This window comes from Microplitis mediator, chromosome 5 (assembly GCF_029852145.1).
Source record: "Microplitis mediator isolate UGA2020A chromosome 5, iyMicMedi2.1, whole genome shotgun sequence".
In the NCBI taxonomy this organism is placed as follows: Eukaryota; Metazoa; Arthropoda; class Insecta; order Hymenoptera; family Braconidae; genus Microplitis; species Microplitis mediator.
This window is the reverse complement of record NC_079973.1, coordinates 12,369,012-12,387,304: the sequence shown is the minus strand read 5'-3', so window position 1 is coordinate 12,387,304 and position 18,293 is coordinate 12,369,012. Positions and strand designations below refer to the sequence as shown.

The window sequence follows — 18,293 nt, the reverse complement described above, 5'->3', positions numbered from 1 at the left end:
TCAAAAAATCGACTTTTTTTTTTTTCTTGAAAAACATTGAAAAGTCGACAGAGTATTTCTAGACAAAGACCCTGTTAAAATATGAGACCTTAATATTAATATTCAAAGGTGACGATTCACGATTTTCTATTTTCCATTTAAATAACATGGGAAAAAAAAATTTTTATTTTGGAATTTTATACCTCGGCGATGGCTTATTGAACAGATAAGTTCAGGATATATTTTTGTAGGGAATTGAACGCTCTACAAAAAAGTCTCTTATCATTTTTTGATAAATCCATCTGTTCAAAAGTTATTGGAGCTCGAAGTCAAGTTAGAGTAAATTTCGAGATCTTTTTACTTTTCCGGCGAAACTATCGGACTTATCATAAAATGTCTCGAGATCTTTTTTTGTAGACAATTTTATTTCCTACAAATTATTGTTGATAAATTTTTTTCAAATTCTGCATTTTTTTCTAGTTATTTCCATTTTAATGCCAAGCTCCTAAAAAAGTAGTGTTCTAATCGATTTTAAGAGCTTGGTATTAAAATGAAAACAACTAGAAAACAATGCAGAATTTGAAAAAAATTTATCAACAATAATTTGTAGGAAATAAAATTGTCTACAAAAAAAGATCTCGAGACATTTCATGATAAGTCCGATAGTTTCGCCGGAAAAGTAAAAAGATCTCGAAATTTACTCTAACTTGACTTCGAGCTCCAATAACTTTTGAACAGATGGATTTATCAAAAAATGATAAGAGACTTTTTTTGTAGAGCGTTCAATTCCCTACAAAAATATATCCTGAACTTATCTGCTTAATAAGCCATCGCCGAGGTATAAAATTCCAAAATAAAAATTTTTTTTTCCCATGTTATTTAAATGGAAAATAGAAAATCATGAATCGCCACCTTTAAATATTAATATTAAGGTCTCATATTTTAACAGGGTCTTTGTCAAGAGATACTCTGTCGATTTTTCAATGTTCTTCGAAAAAAAAAAAAAAAGTCGATTTTTTGAGACACTCTAATATATATATAGAAATACATTATGAAGGAAATAATTATTTTTCAAGATATCAAACCGAATTTGGATTTACAATGGCTGACCGTAAAATTCTTGTTAATGATATTCGAGTTCGTGGTATAGGGCAATCAAAAATTCCAGAAGAAATTGAATTTCCAAAAGCAACTGATTCACCAATACCTGAGAAGGTAATAATTATTTTATCGAACAATTATATGTAAAGAATACATCCAATTATAATACACCTCAATATAATTAGGTTACAAATGTGTACTTTGATGGAGGGTATCAAAACACAAATATATATCAAATGCACGCCCTCAGTCACGGTCATAGAATTGATGGACCAGCAATTATAATGGACAGTTTAAGTACAATATTGATCGAACCTGGTTGTACAGCTTGTATTACATCTCGGGGCGATATTCGTATTAGTATTGGCAAAAGTTTGCGTTCTGACATCACTACGGAATTAGATCCTATCCATTTAAGTATTTTCTCTCATCGATTTATGAGTATTGCTGAGCAAATGGGAAGGTAATTTGAAAGAATAAATAACGAAATGAATAGACGTTGTTTTAAAAAACATCCGATCAACGAAATACTATTTTTGTTATTAAGAATTCTCCAGAGAACGTCTATTTCTACAAACATAAAAGAACGTCTCGACTTCTCATGTGCTATATTTGGACCAGATGGTGGTCTCGTATCAAATGCACCTCACATTCCAGTTCATCTAGGGGCAATGCAAGAGACAGTACAGTACCAAATGAAAGCATTCAAAGGAGAATTTACTAAAGGGGATGTAATCCTAGCTAATCACCCTTCCGCAGGTGGTTCACATTTACCGGATTTAACTGTAATTACACCTGTTTTCTATGGGTATGTTACTAAAGTAATAATAAATGCTAATGAATTTTCTGAACCTACCTTTTCGGTATATCATACAACTTATGCCTGTTTTTTATTTCTGCTAGAGATTTACCAAAGCCCGTATTTTTTGTAGCCAGTAGAGGTCATCATGCGGATATTGGTGGTATTACGCCGGGTTCAATGCCACCTCACTCTACTACTTTGCTTCAAGTGAATTATTTATTAAATCTTCAAATTATTATTGAAAACTGTTCTTTAAGTAATTGTTGTTTTTTTAGGAAGGAGCAACTTTTAAAAGCTTCTTAGTCGTTCACAAAGGCCATTTTCGAGAGAAAGAATTGACTGATGAATTAATGGCACCGGGAAAAATACCTGGTAGTTCGGGAACACGAAATTTATCTGATAATATTAGTGATCTTAAAGCACAAATAGCTGCTAATCATAAGGTTCAATTATATATAATTTTATATTTTATTATTTTCATGCATTATATATATGAGGATAATTTAAAAAACTGATATTGTTTCCCAACAGAAGGCAAGGAATTATTGTATTCAATGAAAAAACAATATCGTATGTACAAAATTTTGGTTTCATTTAAGAGGGCTCGCAAATATGTTTTCAGTGTTTTTTCATTTTTTAAATTTTTTCTACCCAACAATTTAATTGGGTAAATTATTTTAATATTTTTAATGGGTTCAAAATCTCATTTTCGAATTTACTTTTGTCAATTATATACAAAACGATTATTTTTTATTAATATATAAAGAAACAATCGACAGCGTTTATATTTTTGTTACCATTAGAAAAATACTAGGGGTGTGCGAATAATTCGAACTTATGAATTATTCGTTCCGAATCAAATATTAATATTCGATTCGAGTTTTGAATCGAATAATTCGAAGATTCTTGAATAATTCGAATTTTTTCCGAATTATTCGCGAATTATTATATTATTTGCAAATTTTCAAGTATTTTGAATTCAGAGTTTGTTATGTTCGATATTCAAATATGAAATTTACAATTAATATACATTTTATTTAAACCATGAAGTATAATTACACAAATAGAAAAATTAGTATGAAAATTTGCTACAAATTTTTGTTCAAACGCAAAATAATAATTATAATAACCAAAATGAATTGAAAAGATCTCTTGCCAATATTAGTATCTAGATTTTTTATGTTACTGACAGAGATGAACATATATTGAAATTGAGCAATTGTTTTCTTCCTGTAATTGATTTTTAATCAAAACATATATTATTCGTAAGTAGATTATTTTGATACACGATATAATGGAATTCAAATTGGAAACAATAGAAAATCCAGTGATGTTTCGATAATTCGTGAATTGTTCGAATTATTCGAAATTTTTCGAATTTCGAATCGAATATTAATATTCGATTCGATTCAAAAGATATTCGTACATCCCTAAAAAATACTAAAAACTGATTTGCGTGATCGCTCAAAATTCAATTAAAAATTTTTAATTACGAGAGGATTATTTTTTAATTAAATACAACTTTTTTTCCTACTTTTAAGTAGAAAACAACATTTGGTTTCCTTTTGCACCGAAATATATATATATATTGTATAGTGCAGTATATTGACTGTAAGATTGGTTAACAGGGCACGCAGCTGGTAAACGAGCTCATCGACATTTACGGCTTGGAAGTTGTCCAAGCGTACATGGGTCATATCCAACAAAATGCGGAGTTGGCTGTACGTGAAATGCTAAGGTGTGTTGGTGAAAAGTTGCTACGCAAAACAGGTAGTACCAATGTCACGGCCACGGATTATCTTGACGATGGAAGTGTTATTCAGTTGCATCTAAAATTCGATATAGATAATGGAGAAGCGGTTTGTGATTTTACGTACGTCAAAATAATTACAGTAAAACAGGACAAGTAGAGACTCTATAAGATAAAACGATATATTTTCAAATTCTAATAAAAAATATACACTCAGAAAATTTAATAATAGAAACTACTGTCTAGTTGTGGTAAAATTTCTACCATCAATCCAATAGTAGTGAATATTATCTATATGATTGTATAAATCATCTAGATTGTAATATTCACCTTATTTATAATAATTCTTACAACCCTGTATGTTAACTAGAGTTAATTATTATTATTATTCTAAATGGTTATATTTATAATCCGGATGGTAACAGTTACCATCAGAAATTATAATAGTTACAAGGTTCAAAAAATACTAAATGTTAATAATGACCAAATTTTATTTATTACTCAGTACTTGAATGATTCTTAGTTTGATGAGCATACTGAATCATTCAAAGATATTGACAGAAGCTCTCTCGCTTGGAAATTTTTATTTTACGCTGATCTAGACTACTGTCCGGTAACTTATTTCAAAATTTTAAACAATAAAATGTACACTACTAAATTATGAATTTAAATAGAAAATATTTGTTTACAATTTGAAAGTAAAATTAAAATAGGGCTAGTACGCCAATGAAGAGTTTATAATATAAATAATTTTAATACTTGTAATACAACTTTTAAAAAATTTTCATTTTCTTGTAAAAATTTTATAAATAAAACTTAAGTATGTTTGTCATCATATTTGTACTCGAAAATTTACAATTTCGCAGCAGTAATTGAAAATTATTGAATTTTCGATCAATTTTTGAATTGCAATCAATAATATTAATTATCATCCTTGATAGTAACTGTTATCATCCTGATGGTAATTGTTACCATCCTGATAGTAACTGTTATGAAATTTATTGCAGAAGTTATCATTCAATAATTATTAATTCTATTAAAAAAAGTCATAACATTAACTATTTTTGCATTGAAAAACGTTCCATTCATTCTAGATGATTGGAATTAAAAATTTAGCATAATAAACACAATTACTTAATTTTCTGAGTGTAACATAACTACTGAAGATCTCAATTTACCCCGATTTCTTAACTTGTTTTCTTTTAATAATTATATCTTATTGGGAAACTTTTTTATTTATTAAAAAAAAGTGAAAGGAAGACAATTATTGATGGACTTAAATTTTTTATTTTCTCATTTTTACAGCGGTACTGGGTATGAAGTTTGGGGTAATTGCAATGCACCACGTGCAGTTACATTATCTGCTATAATTTATTGCCTGAGGTGTATCGTCGGTCGCGATGTACCTTTGAATCAAGTATGAACTAATTTATATCGTCAAACTAACACGGGACTTAAAAAGATCACAGAAAAATAATAATAATAAGAAAATATTTTAGGGCTGCTTGAAACCGGTTAAGATAGTAATTTCTAAAGGTTCACTTCTGGATCCTTCAGAAGAAGCTGCTGTTGTTGGTGGGAATGTTCTAACTTCACAACGAGTTGTTGATGTAGTACTAGCAGCTTTTGGTGCTTGTGCCGCATCTCAAGGATGTATGAATAATATAACTTTAGGCACAGATACTTGGGGTTACTACGAAACTGTCGCTGGAGGAAGTGGAGCTGTATGAAATAGATAATATTATTATGTTTCAAAGTTATAGTTACGTCAAGGCATAAATTTTTTCTACATTTTTAATAAATATTTTGCTTCTCAATTCAAGGGTCCAACTTGGCATGGTCGTGGAGGAGTTCACACACATATGACTAATACACGAATCACTGATCCTGAAATTTTGGAATTGCGTTATCCTGTGGTATTAGAAAAATTTTCATTACGCCCTAATAGCGGTGGAGATGGTGCTTATCGTGGTGGTGATGGTGTTATTCGTGAAATGAAATTCAGGTCACCAATGATGCTTTCTATCTTAACCGAAAGACGATCGCATAACCCCCCTGGTCTAGAAGGTGGATTACCGGGTGCACGTGGACGTAATACTTTAACAAGAATTGACGGGAGAAAAATAAATCTCGGGCCAAAAACTGCAGTACCTGTTTACCCTGGAGTAAGTTTTCATTGTTTAACTATTTTATTCAACACATGCACGATTATCCTGTTTACTATGCCTGTGAAGCGGGTAATCGGAAAAAATAGATCGGGAAAAAATAGGCTCGGAAAATCAATTTTTCAATTGATTACCGATCTCATGTGGAACTTCATATTCTGCCTTACTATTCGATCGTATCATGTCTTACATTGTCTTTCAATTCCTCGCTAATTTTTCCGTGGAAAAAAGGTATTCCAAGGGGGTCCAGGGGTGAAGCCTCGGTGGGGGTTGGGGGGCGAAGCCAATCATAACAATATGATTTATCTATAATACCAATTTTATTAAGTATAGTTTAACTATTACAGTTTGTTTAACCCGTAGGCCTTATTACCCTATTGTAGTAAAATAAGGTCTATTCGTATCCCAAGTCAAAATTAAAACAGTAGTTTGAGCCTCCAAAGCCTCAGTTCTTTTGATGTTGCACTTGCCGCTGAATGTAATATGTTATTTAAATCCTCGATGTCCTAAAATCGGTAACTTCGAGTGAGCTCAATTCTTTAGCATGATATTATTGTCATACATAAAGATATTTCCAACTGACCGTGCGCGTCCGAGTAGCAGTGCGACAGTGGTTGTGCATCATATTCGTAAGGTCGTGGTTTCGAATCCCGGTGGCAGCAGATTATTTTTCAGCAGTTTTTTTCAAATTCTTCGGCAGTTTCCGTTTTCCAGTACTTCGTTTGTATTTATTGTTCACATAAAATAATTAATTGATCATATACTAATAAGTCAAAGGCTCTAATTATTCAATTCGAATTTCGAATGACATAGTACTATTCTATTCGAACGCCTACTCATAGAAGTTTAGCTATTATTATTAATATTTTAAATTTTGTTATTTTTTAACTCACAACAAAACATTTATTGCTAAGAAATTATTTTCGGAATTTTCAAATTTCAAATTTTTTCGATCATGGCAGCCATTTCTAATTAGTGGCCCCCTTTTCCCTTCTGTTTCTTTACCAATTGTACGCGATCCGATGAGAGTCTTACTCGATCCATAAATTTAGGCTCTGGAGGCTTATTTTACCTTTTTAAAAAGATGATTTGAACCTCAACTTGGTAAAAGCGGACAAAGTTACCACGTTTAGGTTCAAATCACCTTTTTAATGCATGGATCTTCATATTCTAAAAAGATGATTTGAACCTCCTTACCCTCATGTAGGATTTGGAGGCTCAAATCACCTTTTTAATTTTGACTCGGGATGATTTTTATAAAAGTTTAATTTTTTGTTTGCTTATGGTAAAAATTACCACTACTTCATCATATTTTATAGCTAATGTATTGAAATAAAGATTAAGGATACATTTCGATAATTAAATGCAATATTTTTGATTCTATTCAAAATATCCCTTAGCTAGGCCTTAATACCCACCGGTACCTTATTCAAAGTATTTAAAAGCATTAAAAATTATTTTATCTAATTTTAAATCATTTCTTTTAATAAGGGAACTGAGATGATATATATTCACTGTATTAATTAACAAAATTGTTAAAATATATGCCAAGTTCGTATATATTATTTTGAAAGAATAAAAATATTTGTTAGTACGACTTAATCTATATAAATGTATACGTACTCCGCTGTGGAATTTTAGGAACAAAATCGATGTTACCTCTCTACTTTATTTAGGCGGCTTCTTACAATACCGTCTTAACCGAAATTTTTTAAGTAATATCGGTTAAGGGGTTATAGCTAAAAGCCGTCGATTTTCAAATTTGATTTTTTTACGGGCTATTTATGACAAAAAAAAATTATCCAAAGGTATAACAAACGTTATTTGAAATGTACGTATTCCATTATGTACTATGTAGTGAATGGATATAAATATGTCGCATATACATTATCTACATAAGACCTGGATTCCCGCAGTTTTATGCATCCTCGTAAAGATTTTATTTTTACAAATGCCATGTGACCTCTTTTCTTCCGGTATACCGCCTTTATCGTGTTTGGTAGCTCTCGACATATCGCTATTCATTTCGTCTTGGCTTAGGCCAGGCTTGGCGGCTATATCATATATATATCTATACTAGGGTGGCGCAAAAAAACCGACTATTTTTTTTTTTTCCATCTCGCATGAAAATTTGTTGGTTTACGATGTTTTAAGAAGCCTCTCCACAAATCAGCTCGATAAAAAATTTTTAAGAGGTCGCTCACGAATTTTGAAAATATCAAAAATGATCGAAATTCGGATTTTTATTTTAAAATTTTTCTTTTTCTCGTGGCAGCAATAGTTTATATTAGTAAAATCATGACTATGCTGAAAATTTCAGTCCAAAATTTAAATATTTAAACGGCGCTCAAGAATTTTGAATGTTTTCGAGCGCAGTCTCTTGGACGTTTTTGAGCGACCCTTAAATATTAATAATACAGCTTCTCGATTTTTTCACCATCAATTTGCATGACAATGAATGAAAATATAACCCGAGAAATAGAAATAATAAGTTATTTACATACTTTTTTATTTTTTAATCCAATTTGTAGGTTTTTTCACTTATTCAAAACTTACCAAATTTTATTGTTTAAGACTGTCCTGTATATTTTTGGTTATGCAAAAGTTATATTTAAGTGGAATGACAATAATTGAGTTATAAAAACTAATTCAAACTATTAGTTACATATTATCAGTTAATATTCGAAATTCTTGAGCGCCGTTTAAATATTTAAATTTTGGGCTGAAATTTCCAGCATAGTCATGATTTCACAAATATAAACTATTGCTGCCACGAGAAAAAAAAAATTTTTTTAATAAAAATCCGAATTTCGATCATTTTTGATATTTTCAAAATTCGTGAGCGACCTCTTAAAAATTTTTTATTGAGCTGATTTGTGAAGAGGCTTCTTAAAACATCGTAAACCAACAAATTTTCATGCGAGATGGAAAAAAAAAAAATAGTCGGTTTTTTTGCGCCACCCTAATCTATACACATGCCATTCCGAAAACTTTATAAGAGACAATTTTAGGGAAATAAAATGATCTTCAAAAAAGTCTCATGGTATTTAGCGATAAAACTGATAATTTCGTCGGGAAAGACAAATAACATTGAAATTTACAATTAACTCAACTTCGACCTCGAATAACTTTTGAAAAAGTGGATACTTCAAAAAATAATAAGATACCCATTTTGTAGACGGTTCAATTCCTAATAAAATTATCTATCGATCTTTTCAGCGAATTAATCTATCGATGACTTATAAAATTCCAAAGCTGAAAAGTAAACTCATTAGATGCACTGTAGATGTTAACATTGAGAGTTCAAATTTTATGAGGAATAGTTTTTCGTCATTTCCAATAATAATTTCGATAAAACTAAGAAAAAAAAATCGGTCTATCAGTTGACCCTGCGGGCCAGCCCTAAAACTTCCCGCTGTTTTCGAGGTCCTTGAGTACGAAAACATTATTGTGAATACATTTTCAAGCTCTTCGAGCTCGAAAATACTTTTGTATGCCGTTGTTTTCGGAAAAAAAACGTTTTTTACCATTTTTTCTCCAACGATATCTCTCAAACGAATTGATCGATTGAGACGGTTAAGGTGGCAATCGACGTGTTTTATTAAGTTCTAGAACTGATTAGATTTTGAAATCGATTGATTCAATTTTTTTGTAGATATTCGAAAAAAAACGTTTTTCACCATTTCTTCCATCAACGATATCTCTCTAACGAATAAACCGATTGTTGATGATAAACCGAAGTTAAAAATACTAGATTTTTCTGACACAGTCTAATATATACACATCTACATTGTAAGCTCAATATAGCACAAGTTTTTTTAAGAGGGGTTTGTACTTTTCTTTCTATTATACTCAAGTCCTCAAACGGTACTATCTTTGTTGCACTTGTGCAGTATATGTGCAGAAACTTTGGCCGGGTTTTTCTCTTAAACGAACGAATATTATAAAACAATTAAAGCGCACTCTGCTAGATTAGACAGTAGTGCAGAAATGTGCGGTCTATATTTTGTATTTAGAGATTTGCTTCCGAAAAAAACTCAGCTGAAAATATCTCATAACCCCTGTTAACTGTAAAATATTCAACTGGTTGTATCTCATGAATAATACACTTTAGCAATATAAATGTAATGAATAATTTTGTTCAGGATAAAATTCTCTAAGAGATTGGTACTATACATATTTTTTGTAAGATGAGCCGTTTTTTCAACTGTTAACAAAAATATATGAAAAAAGTGGAAACATTGACTTTCGGAGCTGATACAATCGACATGGATCGAGTTAGAGCAAAATCGTTTTGTAGACTCTCAAAAAGCAACAAATACTCCACAAATAAAAACTGATTTCAAAATGATAGCTTAAAATCCGGCTACGCTATAGCGATTTAATAAAAAAGTTATTTGATTTGTATGCTTATTTTAAATGGGAAAAATTTTAAATGAAAAATGAAGTACTGAAAATTAATATTAAGGGTTCAAACTTTCAGGGAATCTTTTCTTGTACACAACAATATTGAAGTGTCAGCGAAAAAGAATAGTCTATTTTTTTGAAGCACCCTAATGTACATATAATAAGATGTTGATGAACATAAAATGATTTTTTTTTTCTCTCGTAATTTTTTTCTATGCAACGTTGATTCGGTAAAGATAATGGAGTCGAAAGAAATAAAACAAAGTAAAGGTAATAATGATAATAAAAAAAGATAGAAATAAAGCAGCTGAGAATCATACTCGAGAGATTGGCTTGATAGGAGCTATACCGCTGAAAAGATGTGGTTTTATTTGCTATGTTGCAAAGAGAGAATATGTAAGATAGTTCTGTGACAAGAGTAGTAGTTCGACGTGTAAGATAAAAATCTGTGAGCGGAGTACTTATCAACATACTCATCTACTTTTTTTCTTTATACGCTTTACAAAGACAAGGGAATGCTTTGTCACTGTAGTAACTTCAACTTGGCATGTATATTGAAGTAAAAAAAAAAGTAAATAGTGCGGAAAAAAATTTTTAATGTGTTAAATTCATATAGGAACTTCTTTAAAAGCACTAAGCTTGAAAAGTTTAAGCGAAAAACTGCAGTTTAAACTGTCGGGCAAATTATTTTATAAACTATAATTTATAGAATCATCTGACAAACTAATTAAATTTTTCATGATACTAGCATCGAAACTTGGAGTTTCAGTGTCTCTACAGCCCGTCGAAACAAGCTTATTTCAAGCCGATGCCGCAAACAACTGATTGCGAAATCGTAATTCAAAAATATAGGGCTGCACTCAAGATCGAGATTATCTTGATCTTTTCTCGATCTCGTCTCGACTTATGAAGACGAGACCAAGACGATACTATAGATAGCAAAATCGAGACCAAGACCAAGACCATCGAAAATCTTGACAAGAGCCAATACAATATAATAAATATATGTGAAATAGTTTTATCAAGATTTTCTGTTTACACATGACTATAATTCATGTAGTCAATCGTTGTTGTTTACGACAGTGCAATAGAGCTCTATTAAAAAAAAAATTTGTGATTAAAAAAAGTTTTAAGAATGATTTAAAAACTGTTAAATAAAACTTGTGATTTAATTTACTGTTATTATTGTTACTGTTATTAAATTTACATATTTTATTGGGAAATATCAAATAGATATTTTAGTTTTGATTTTTGAATTTTTCGCATTAAATAAATCAAAATTTTTTTCTTTCGATATACTAGAGGTGCCATGGTAACACGTGTTTAAGCAAGATTCTGGAATAAGTATCTTGAGTAAGACCCCTAGCTGCTCATTGACCTGCTGCTATAATTTAACATTATTAATTTTATTACATGGAATTAAAATAGTATTTTAAAAATACTATGGAAGCTCGTTTATTTTAAAAAAGAACGAAGAATTTAATAACAAATTCAAGACATTTTTAAAAATTATCCCAATTATAAATTACAAACTAATGAAATATAATTGTGTAAACTATTTTAAATTAATTTAAGAAAAATTCAGAGTAATTCAAGACCAAGACAATATTTTGACAAGACAAGACAAGACGATATAATCAATTGACTAATTTTCGAGATCAATACGAGACTTACATTTCGAGTTCGAGATCAAGACGAGACGGAAAGTGTCAAGATCGAGACAAGATCGTTCCAATGTTGTCTTGTCTCGGCTTAATTGCAGCCCTACAAAAATACCTTCATACAGCGGGCAGAAATATGCGTGTTTTCTCCCTTGGGAAGAAACACAATTGTTTCTGCCTGGTGTAAGTTATATTTAATATTCATTTGCAGCTTTATTATTCTCATTTGTTTACTTGTCACTTCAGTTTACTCATTTCATTTTTTAAGTGACAGTTTTTATTAACCTAACAAAATTACTAAGAAATGAGTGAAAATAATATTTTGTCTTATTTACTATTTAATAAGTGACTGTAAATCACATATTTCTCGGTGACACGCGTTAATATTCCCGGACAAAATATCCCTGCGACAAAATATCTCCGGACATAATATCTTCGCGACAAAATATCCCTCGACAAAATATTCCCCGAAAAAATATCACAATAGTTCAAAATTTCTATTAAAAATCATGGTAATAAATTAGTTTCAATGTAAATATATTTTTGTTAGAATTTGAAATTTGAAATTTGAAGAATTGTATTGGAGTGCCATCTATTGTTTCATTTACAACTATCTTCTGGTAATGTGTTTTGGGCCCAGCACGAGAACAAGCTTATGTGTTGGCCTATTTTCGAATAAACACACACAAAATCCGTACAAAAAAGGGCACATCACGATAATAAGCTAATTAATCTTCTCTACTAATGTTTTTAATTATTTGAAAATTTTTTATTTATATGCTTCAATAGGGAAAGAGAAAGCAACAGACCTTGCCGGCCATCTCTGAAATTTCCCATCTTGGACCTAAAAGACAGTGGACCGAATCTAATAATAAAACTATTTTTTTTTTATATTTCGTCCCAGAGATATATTGTTCCTAGGATATTTTGTCGCAGGGATATTGTGTCCGGGGATATTTATCCGGGGACATTAACGGACGTAACCATATTTTTAATTCTTTATCAGTTCTCCTTATCATCGGCTTGAAATTAACTTGTTTTTTTACTGGCTTCTGACACTGAATCTTGAAGTTCCGATGCAGGCAATCATGAAAAATATAGTGTGTTACTCAGGATAAAACACGATTTCAGACTGCGCGTGATGTCAGCCCTCGCCGGTGGCTCCGGCAGCCAACCTCACCCTAGTCTGAAATCGTCCTGTTTTATCCCTTGTCACACAATATACTATTAATTCGTTCTTTTTTTTTTAGGATACATTTCTTCTTGAAACTCCCGGTGGTGGTGGATATGGCGTTCCTGGAACAGAATTATCCGCTGTAACGAAAAACGTCACGACTTTTGTCGAGCACGGAAGTGTTTACGAGTATCGAAAAGCCCAAGAATCGGTTTAGTTTTTTTTGCTCAATCCATAAATTATACACTACATGATAAACAAACATCAATCATATAAAATAATAATACATTAATATGAGTTAATTTATGTTAACTACTGCAACTATATAATTCATACTAATAATATATATTCTATCAAGAGAAACTAAAGCTTTTTATTATTTCGTACTTTAATACAGCAGAAGAGACTAGGGCAAGATGACTCGTCCCCAATATTTTGTAAAAACAAAAACAAACTTATTTGTTGAAACTTATTTCGTGTTTTAAAATTTGTAAAGTATTCAGAAGCAATCCAAAATATTTGGGGTAAAATCGAACCATCAAGAAAATTCGAAAATAGAAAAATTAAAGTTATTTTTTATCAAACAGAAATTTTTCAAAAATAATTTCTGATAGCGGGCATTCGTGTCCCAGAAAGACTTTTTACACATAAAATACGCTTAGGTGAGTCACGGTGACCCAGTCTCTCCTATGTTTACTCTCATTTGCTGATAAAATTATCGCAGCGATCAGTATACTGACATAGAGCGCCACAGGTAAGCATGAAAAGTTTTGGAACTAATGGGAAATTATTAATTATAAATATAAACATATTTATCGGAATTATTTTTACTATCATGGAAGTAAGTATATATAAAAGTTACGTTATTGAATAAATTTGTATACCTCTCATGTTTAAAACGTCTAATTAACTTATGAGCTCAATTCTGTACCGAGAATACCGATTGTAAATGACAAATTTCTACACTGTGAAAAATTCGCGGAGTGAATGTGGATTAAATCCGGAGTGAATTTAGTACTTCTGGACCCTGTTTAAAAAATCTTATAGAATCCCATAGATTCTTATAGATTCCCATAGAGATTTTATAAGAATGAATGAGTTCTATGAGAAGTGCTATAGTTAAGTATAGGGCCTTATACATACAGCTATAAGAATCTATCGGATTTTCTAAGCAGGGAAGTGAAATTCACTCCGGAGAGGAGTTTTGGAAATATTAATAAAAAATAACTCCACTAAATAAAATCGAAGTAAAAACTCGCATATTATATTACTGATCAGCTGATACGCATGCACACATGCACAAACTAATTCGGACACACACACACAGGCACACACGTACACTTACATACACACCTGAATACACACACGCACACATTTGCACACACGCATATACTCGCACAAACACGCTCTCGCACACACGCACTTTTACCTTGTAGTCTAAAAAGTTTTTAAAAATAAGTAAATTAAGATTTTTGAATTGTTCTTTGATATTTTTCTCTATACATTCTCATCAACAAAAAAATTTTTAATTCGACTGGATGCGGCTAGACGATTTTATATTAATCTTGTTACAAATCCCTATCTATATCAATATTAAAAATGAAATCTATTACATTTTTTTTATTTATTATGTATCACATTTGATTGATTCGTCTCAAATGACCGTAAGGTAGTAATTGCTTTGGACCGGAAATCGAAATAGCAATTACCTCCAAGATTTGAATACGACTAAAAGCGTGTAATTTCATGAACAGAATTAAATTCTAGTTGCATTAAGCAATGATAAATGTTTATATAAATTCGCTAGAAATAGCATAGGTAAGTTGGTCCTCTTGAGTAGTGCAACTATTTTGAAATTTCAACAAGGAGAAGAAAAAATTTTCCCGTAATTACTAAAATTTAAAATCTAAAAAACGCTTGACCCTGTGGTTCTAGCCCTAAAACTTTCCAGTATTTCCAAACTCAAGGAGCTCAAAAACACTATTGTTGAGACATGTTCGAGTCCTTTGAGCTCAAAAAATCTGACCAACCGTTGTCCAGATTTTTTTTACATAGAAAGGTGCGGAAGAGTAAGAGCATTTAAAAAAGTTTAAACGGTTCTCTGGTTAAGAATTCCGATTGAAATCGAATTGGGATCCGATTGAGTATAATCGGAATGAATCGGTTTCAATCGGAAAAAGTGCATAACAATAAAAATATTATTTTCCGATTGAATCCTATTTAAAATTTTTAATCGGAATAAATCGGTTCCAATTGGAAAATAATATTTATATGTCATTATTGTTTTCCAATTGGAACCAATTAAATCCCATTGAAAATTTTTAATCGCAATGAATCGGTTCCAACTGGAAAATAAAAACGACATAAAAATATTATTTTCCGATTGGAACCGATTTATTCCGATTAAAAATTTTAAATAGGATTCAATCGGAAAATAATATTTTTATTGTTATGCACTTTTTCCGATTGAAACCGATTAAATCCCATTGAAAATTTTTAATCGGAATGAATCGGTTCTATTTAGAAAACAATAACGAAAAAAAAATATTATCTTCCGATTGGAACCGATTCATTCTGATAAAAATTTTGAATGGGATTCAATCGGTTCTATCAGAAAATAATATATTTTTCAGAAATTTTTGATCCACTCCAATAGGATTCAATCGAAAATTTCTGATCAAATCTTATTGAAGTGAATCGGATTTCTCAACCAGGGTTAATGCAAGGATAATGACATCAGTAATAAAAAAAAATATATATAATCATTTTACATTATATTTCCATGTATAAACTTTGAACTAACCGTGTTTTTCCGACTTTTACTTTCCACAGTCAATGCAAAAAATAATAAAACAATAAATAAGTCGTTGTGAGAAAACGGATAAAGTTAATTCCTTTTATAGTGCTGCTTATATTTTTGAGGAGAGAATAGGCTTATCCACATCTTAAAGTCTTTTTTACAAAACTGTTTATGAAATTTAGTAACATTAAATTTTATCGCTTATATAAAACCCAATTATAAAGCCACTTGAAAAGTCTTTGTTACAAAATTGTTTGGTTATGATAATGAATCCCCGAAAGGCAAATTAACCACGGCAAAGTTTCATAGAAAGACAAACTTTAACAAGTATCAACTTCGAAGTTAATTCTTATTTTAGTTCTTAAGAAACATTAATGCGTAATTAATCAGAAGTAAAACAACCTCAATGTAATTTATTTGCTTAGTTTTAAAACAAATAAATTATTTAGTATAAATAATTATTATTTACAATCGATAAATATTTATATATTTCATTATTAAACGAAGGTGAAAATTAAATTTAAAAAGAAATAGTTGTAAAAGTTTAATTTTGAATCTGTGATAAATAAATAATTAAAATTTAACACAGTTGTATTCATATTGTTGAATTGTATTTTGTAACTCATCTTGTTTTTTTCTGAACTTATTAAATTTATCGATGAAATTTTTTTACTCCTTTTGTTCATATAAAATGTGAAACTGTTCCGATAAAACTTCAACACCAGACAAGAATAATCTTAGAAAGGTCTAGTTCAAAGTATCCCTAGAATCTAAAAGATGAGGAGATAGATACGAGAATGGGAATAAAAGAGAAGAAGATGGGTATTGCATGTCTGCATCGTCCATCTTCATTGCCCAAGGGCTTAGGAAAGATCGAAACCTCGCCGCGCCTGTTTCCACGATGACACCTATCCTATTCCTTAGAGACTTATCCGTTTCGAGCTTACCTTTCACAGGCATATATCCCACACCCTGTATCATTGTAGACATATGATACACACACACGCACGCACACATATTTATATATATATATATATATATATATATATATATATGGGACATTCCACACCAAATCACTGAGGTCACGGTCCTGATCCCTATTTATTCAGCCAATTTTTCCACATTCTACAACCTTTGTTAAGAAACGCATATATGAATTTTCTCGAATTTTCATATCGCTTTTTTAAAAAGTTATAAATTTTAGAAAATTTTAGGTAAAAATATTTGAAAGTTCATAGCTTTATGGAAAATATAGATAATTTCACAGTCGTACATAATTTTTTTTTATCATCAAATAAACTTTCGACAAAAAATATTTAAAAATTTGATAATTCTTTACTTCCATTTTCTTTTCTATTTTAAGAAATAAAAGTGCGATTTTTAACATTTATGACATACTTTTTGTCCTTGGAAGAAATCTAAAAAATAGTGTATATTAGTTGTAAAGAATATTTTGAGCCCGATCCGATCATGCGATTTCATTCCATTCTATTTTTAGGTAGATTTTTTTAAAAATCTAACTATTGTATTTGTCATCATGGTCGATTTTCCAAGGAATTTCGTCATAAACTATCATAATTAGTTGAGTAGAGTTCAAAAATACCATCCGTTAAAAAATTTATATAGGGGAGGGTGGGGCAGAGCGGCCCCCCTGAAATTTTGATCAAAAAAAAATTTTTTTTTTTTTTTCGACTAATTACTATAAATCTGATATGTTTGCACATTTTTACCCCTACGCATAACATTTGGGGCAAAATGAATAAGCTCAAAATTTTGAAAAAGTGATTTTTTCATATTTTTATCGTCAAATTAAAAAAAAATCAGTATAATTTCACATTTCTAGCCCTACGCATAACACCTGGGGCAAAGTGGACCAGCCGAAACTTCCGAAAAAATTTTTTTTTCATATTTTTCGGCCGTTTCTCTATGTAAGAGGCAAATTCGGTCACTAAAAATTTATAAAAATTAAATTTTTTTTTTTAGTTGATAAATTTTTGAAATAAAATAAAACTGTAGAATTGATTTTTTTTTTAATTAAATAACAATTAGTAATTAAGGTAATCAAGAGTGAACGATTTATTATACTTTAAAAAATTTTTTTCGAGTAATATAAAACCAAAAATAGTTGTCAAGAGAAAGAAATACATTCTTAATGATGAAAACAATTTAAAAAAAAAAAAAAACGAAAAAAAAATTTTTTTATCACTTTTTGGAGGGGGGCCGCTCTGCCCCACAAAAAAAATTTTTTTTTTTCAGAATTTTGGCAAAATGTCCACAAATTTGTTCGAAATGGGACAAAAGTAAAGTGATCTTATGGTTGAAAGCCATAAAAAATAATAATTGGCTTAGGGGGGCCGCTCTGCCCCACCCTCCCCTATGTATGTATATATATATATATATATATATATATATATTGATGTAATATAACGGACTTTTGAGGACACGATTGCGTCT

The 18,293-nt window shown here is 30.4% G+C and overlaps 1 protein-coding gene across 1 annotated transcript in view; it reads left to right on the top strand.

Moving 5' to 3' along the window:
- LOC130669181 (5-oxoprolinase) overlaps positions 1-13,407 on the top strand; it is a 30,240-nt gene extending 16,833 nt beyond the window's left edge. Inside the window, exons 11-20 of the mRNA XM_057471948.1 lie at positions 1,056-1,194; positions 1,266-1,543; positions 1,628-1,888; positions 1,984-2,089; positions 2,158-2,325; positions 3,511-3,755; positions 4,938-5,049; positions 5,132-5,356; positions 5,456-5,797; positions 13,116-13,407. Coding sequence (XP_057327931.1) covers positions 1,056-1,194; positions 1,266-1,543; positions 1,628-1,888; positions 1,984-2,089; positions 2,158-2,325; positions 3,511-3,755; positions 4,938-5,049; positions 5,132-5,356; positions 5,456-5,797; positions 13,116-13,256 — 2,017 coding nt within the window. The 3' untranslated portion in view covers positions 13,257-13,407. The remainder of the gene's footprint in view (positions 1-1,055; positions 1,195-1,265; positions 1,544-1,627; positions 1,889-1,983; positions 2,090-2,157; positions 2,326-3,510; positions 3,756-4,937; positions 5,050-5,131; positions 5,357-5,455; positions 5,798-13,115) is intronic.
- The last annotated feature ends 4,886 nt before the right edge of the window (positions 13,408-18,293 follow it).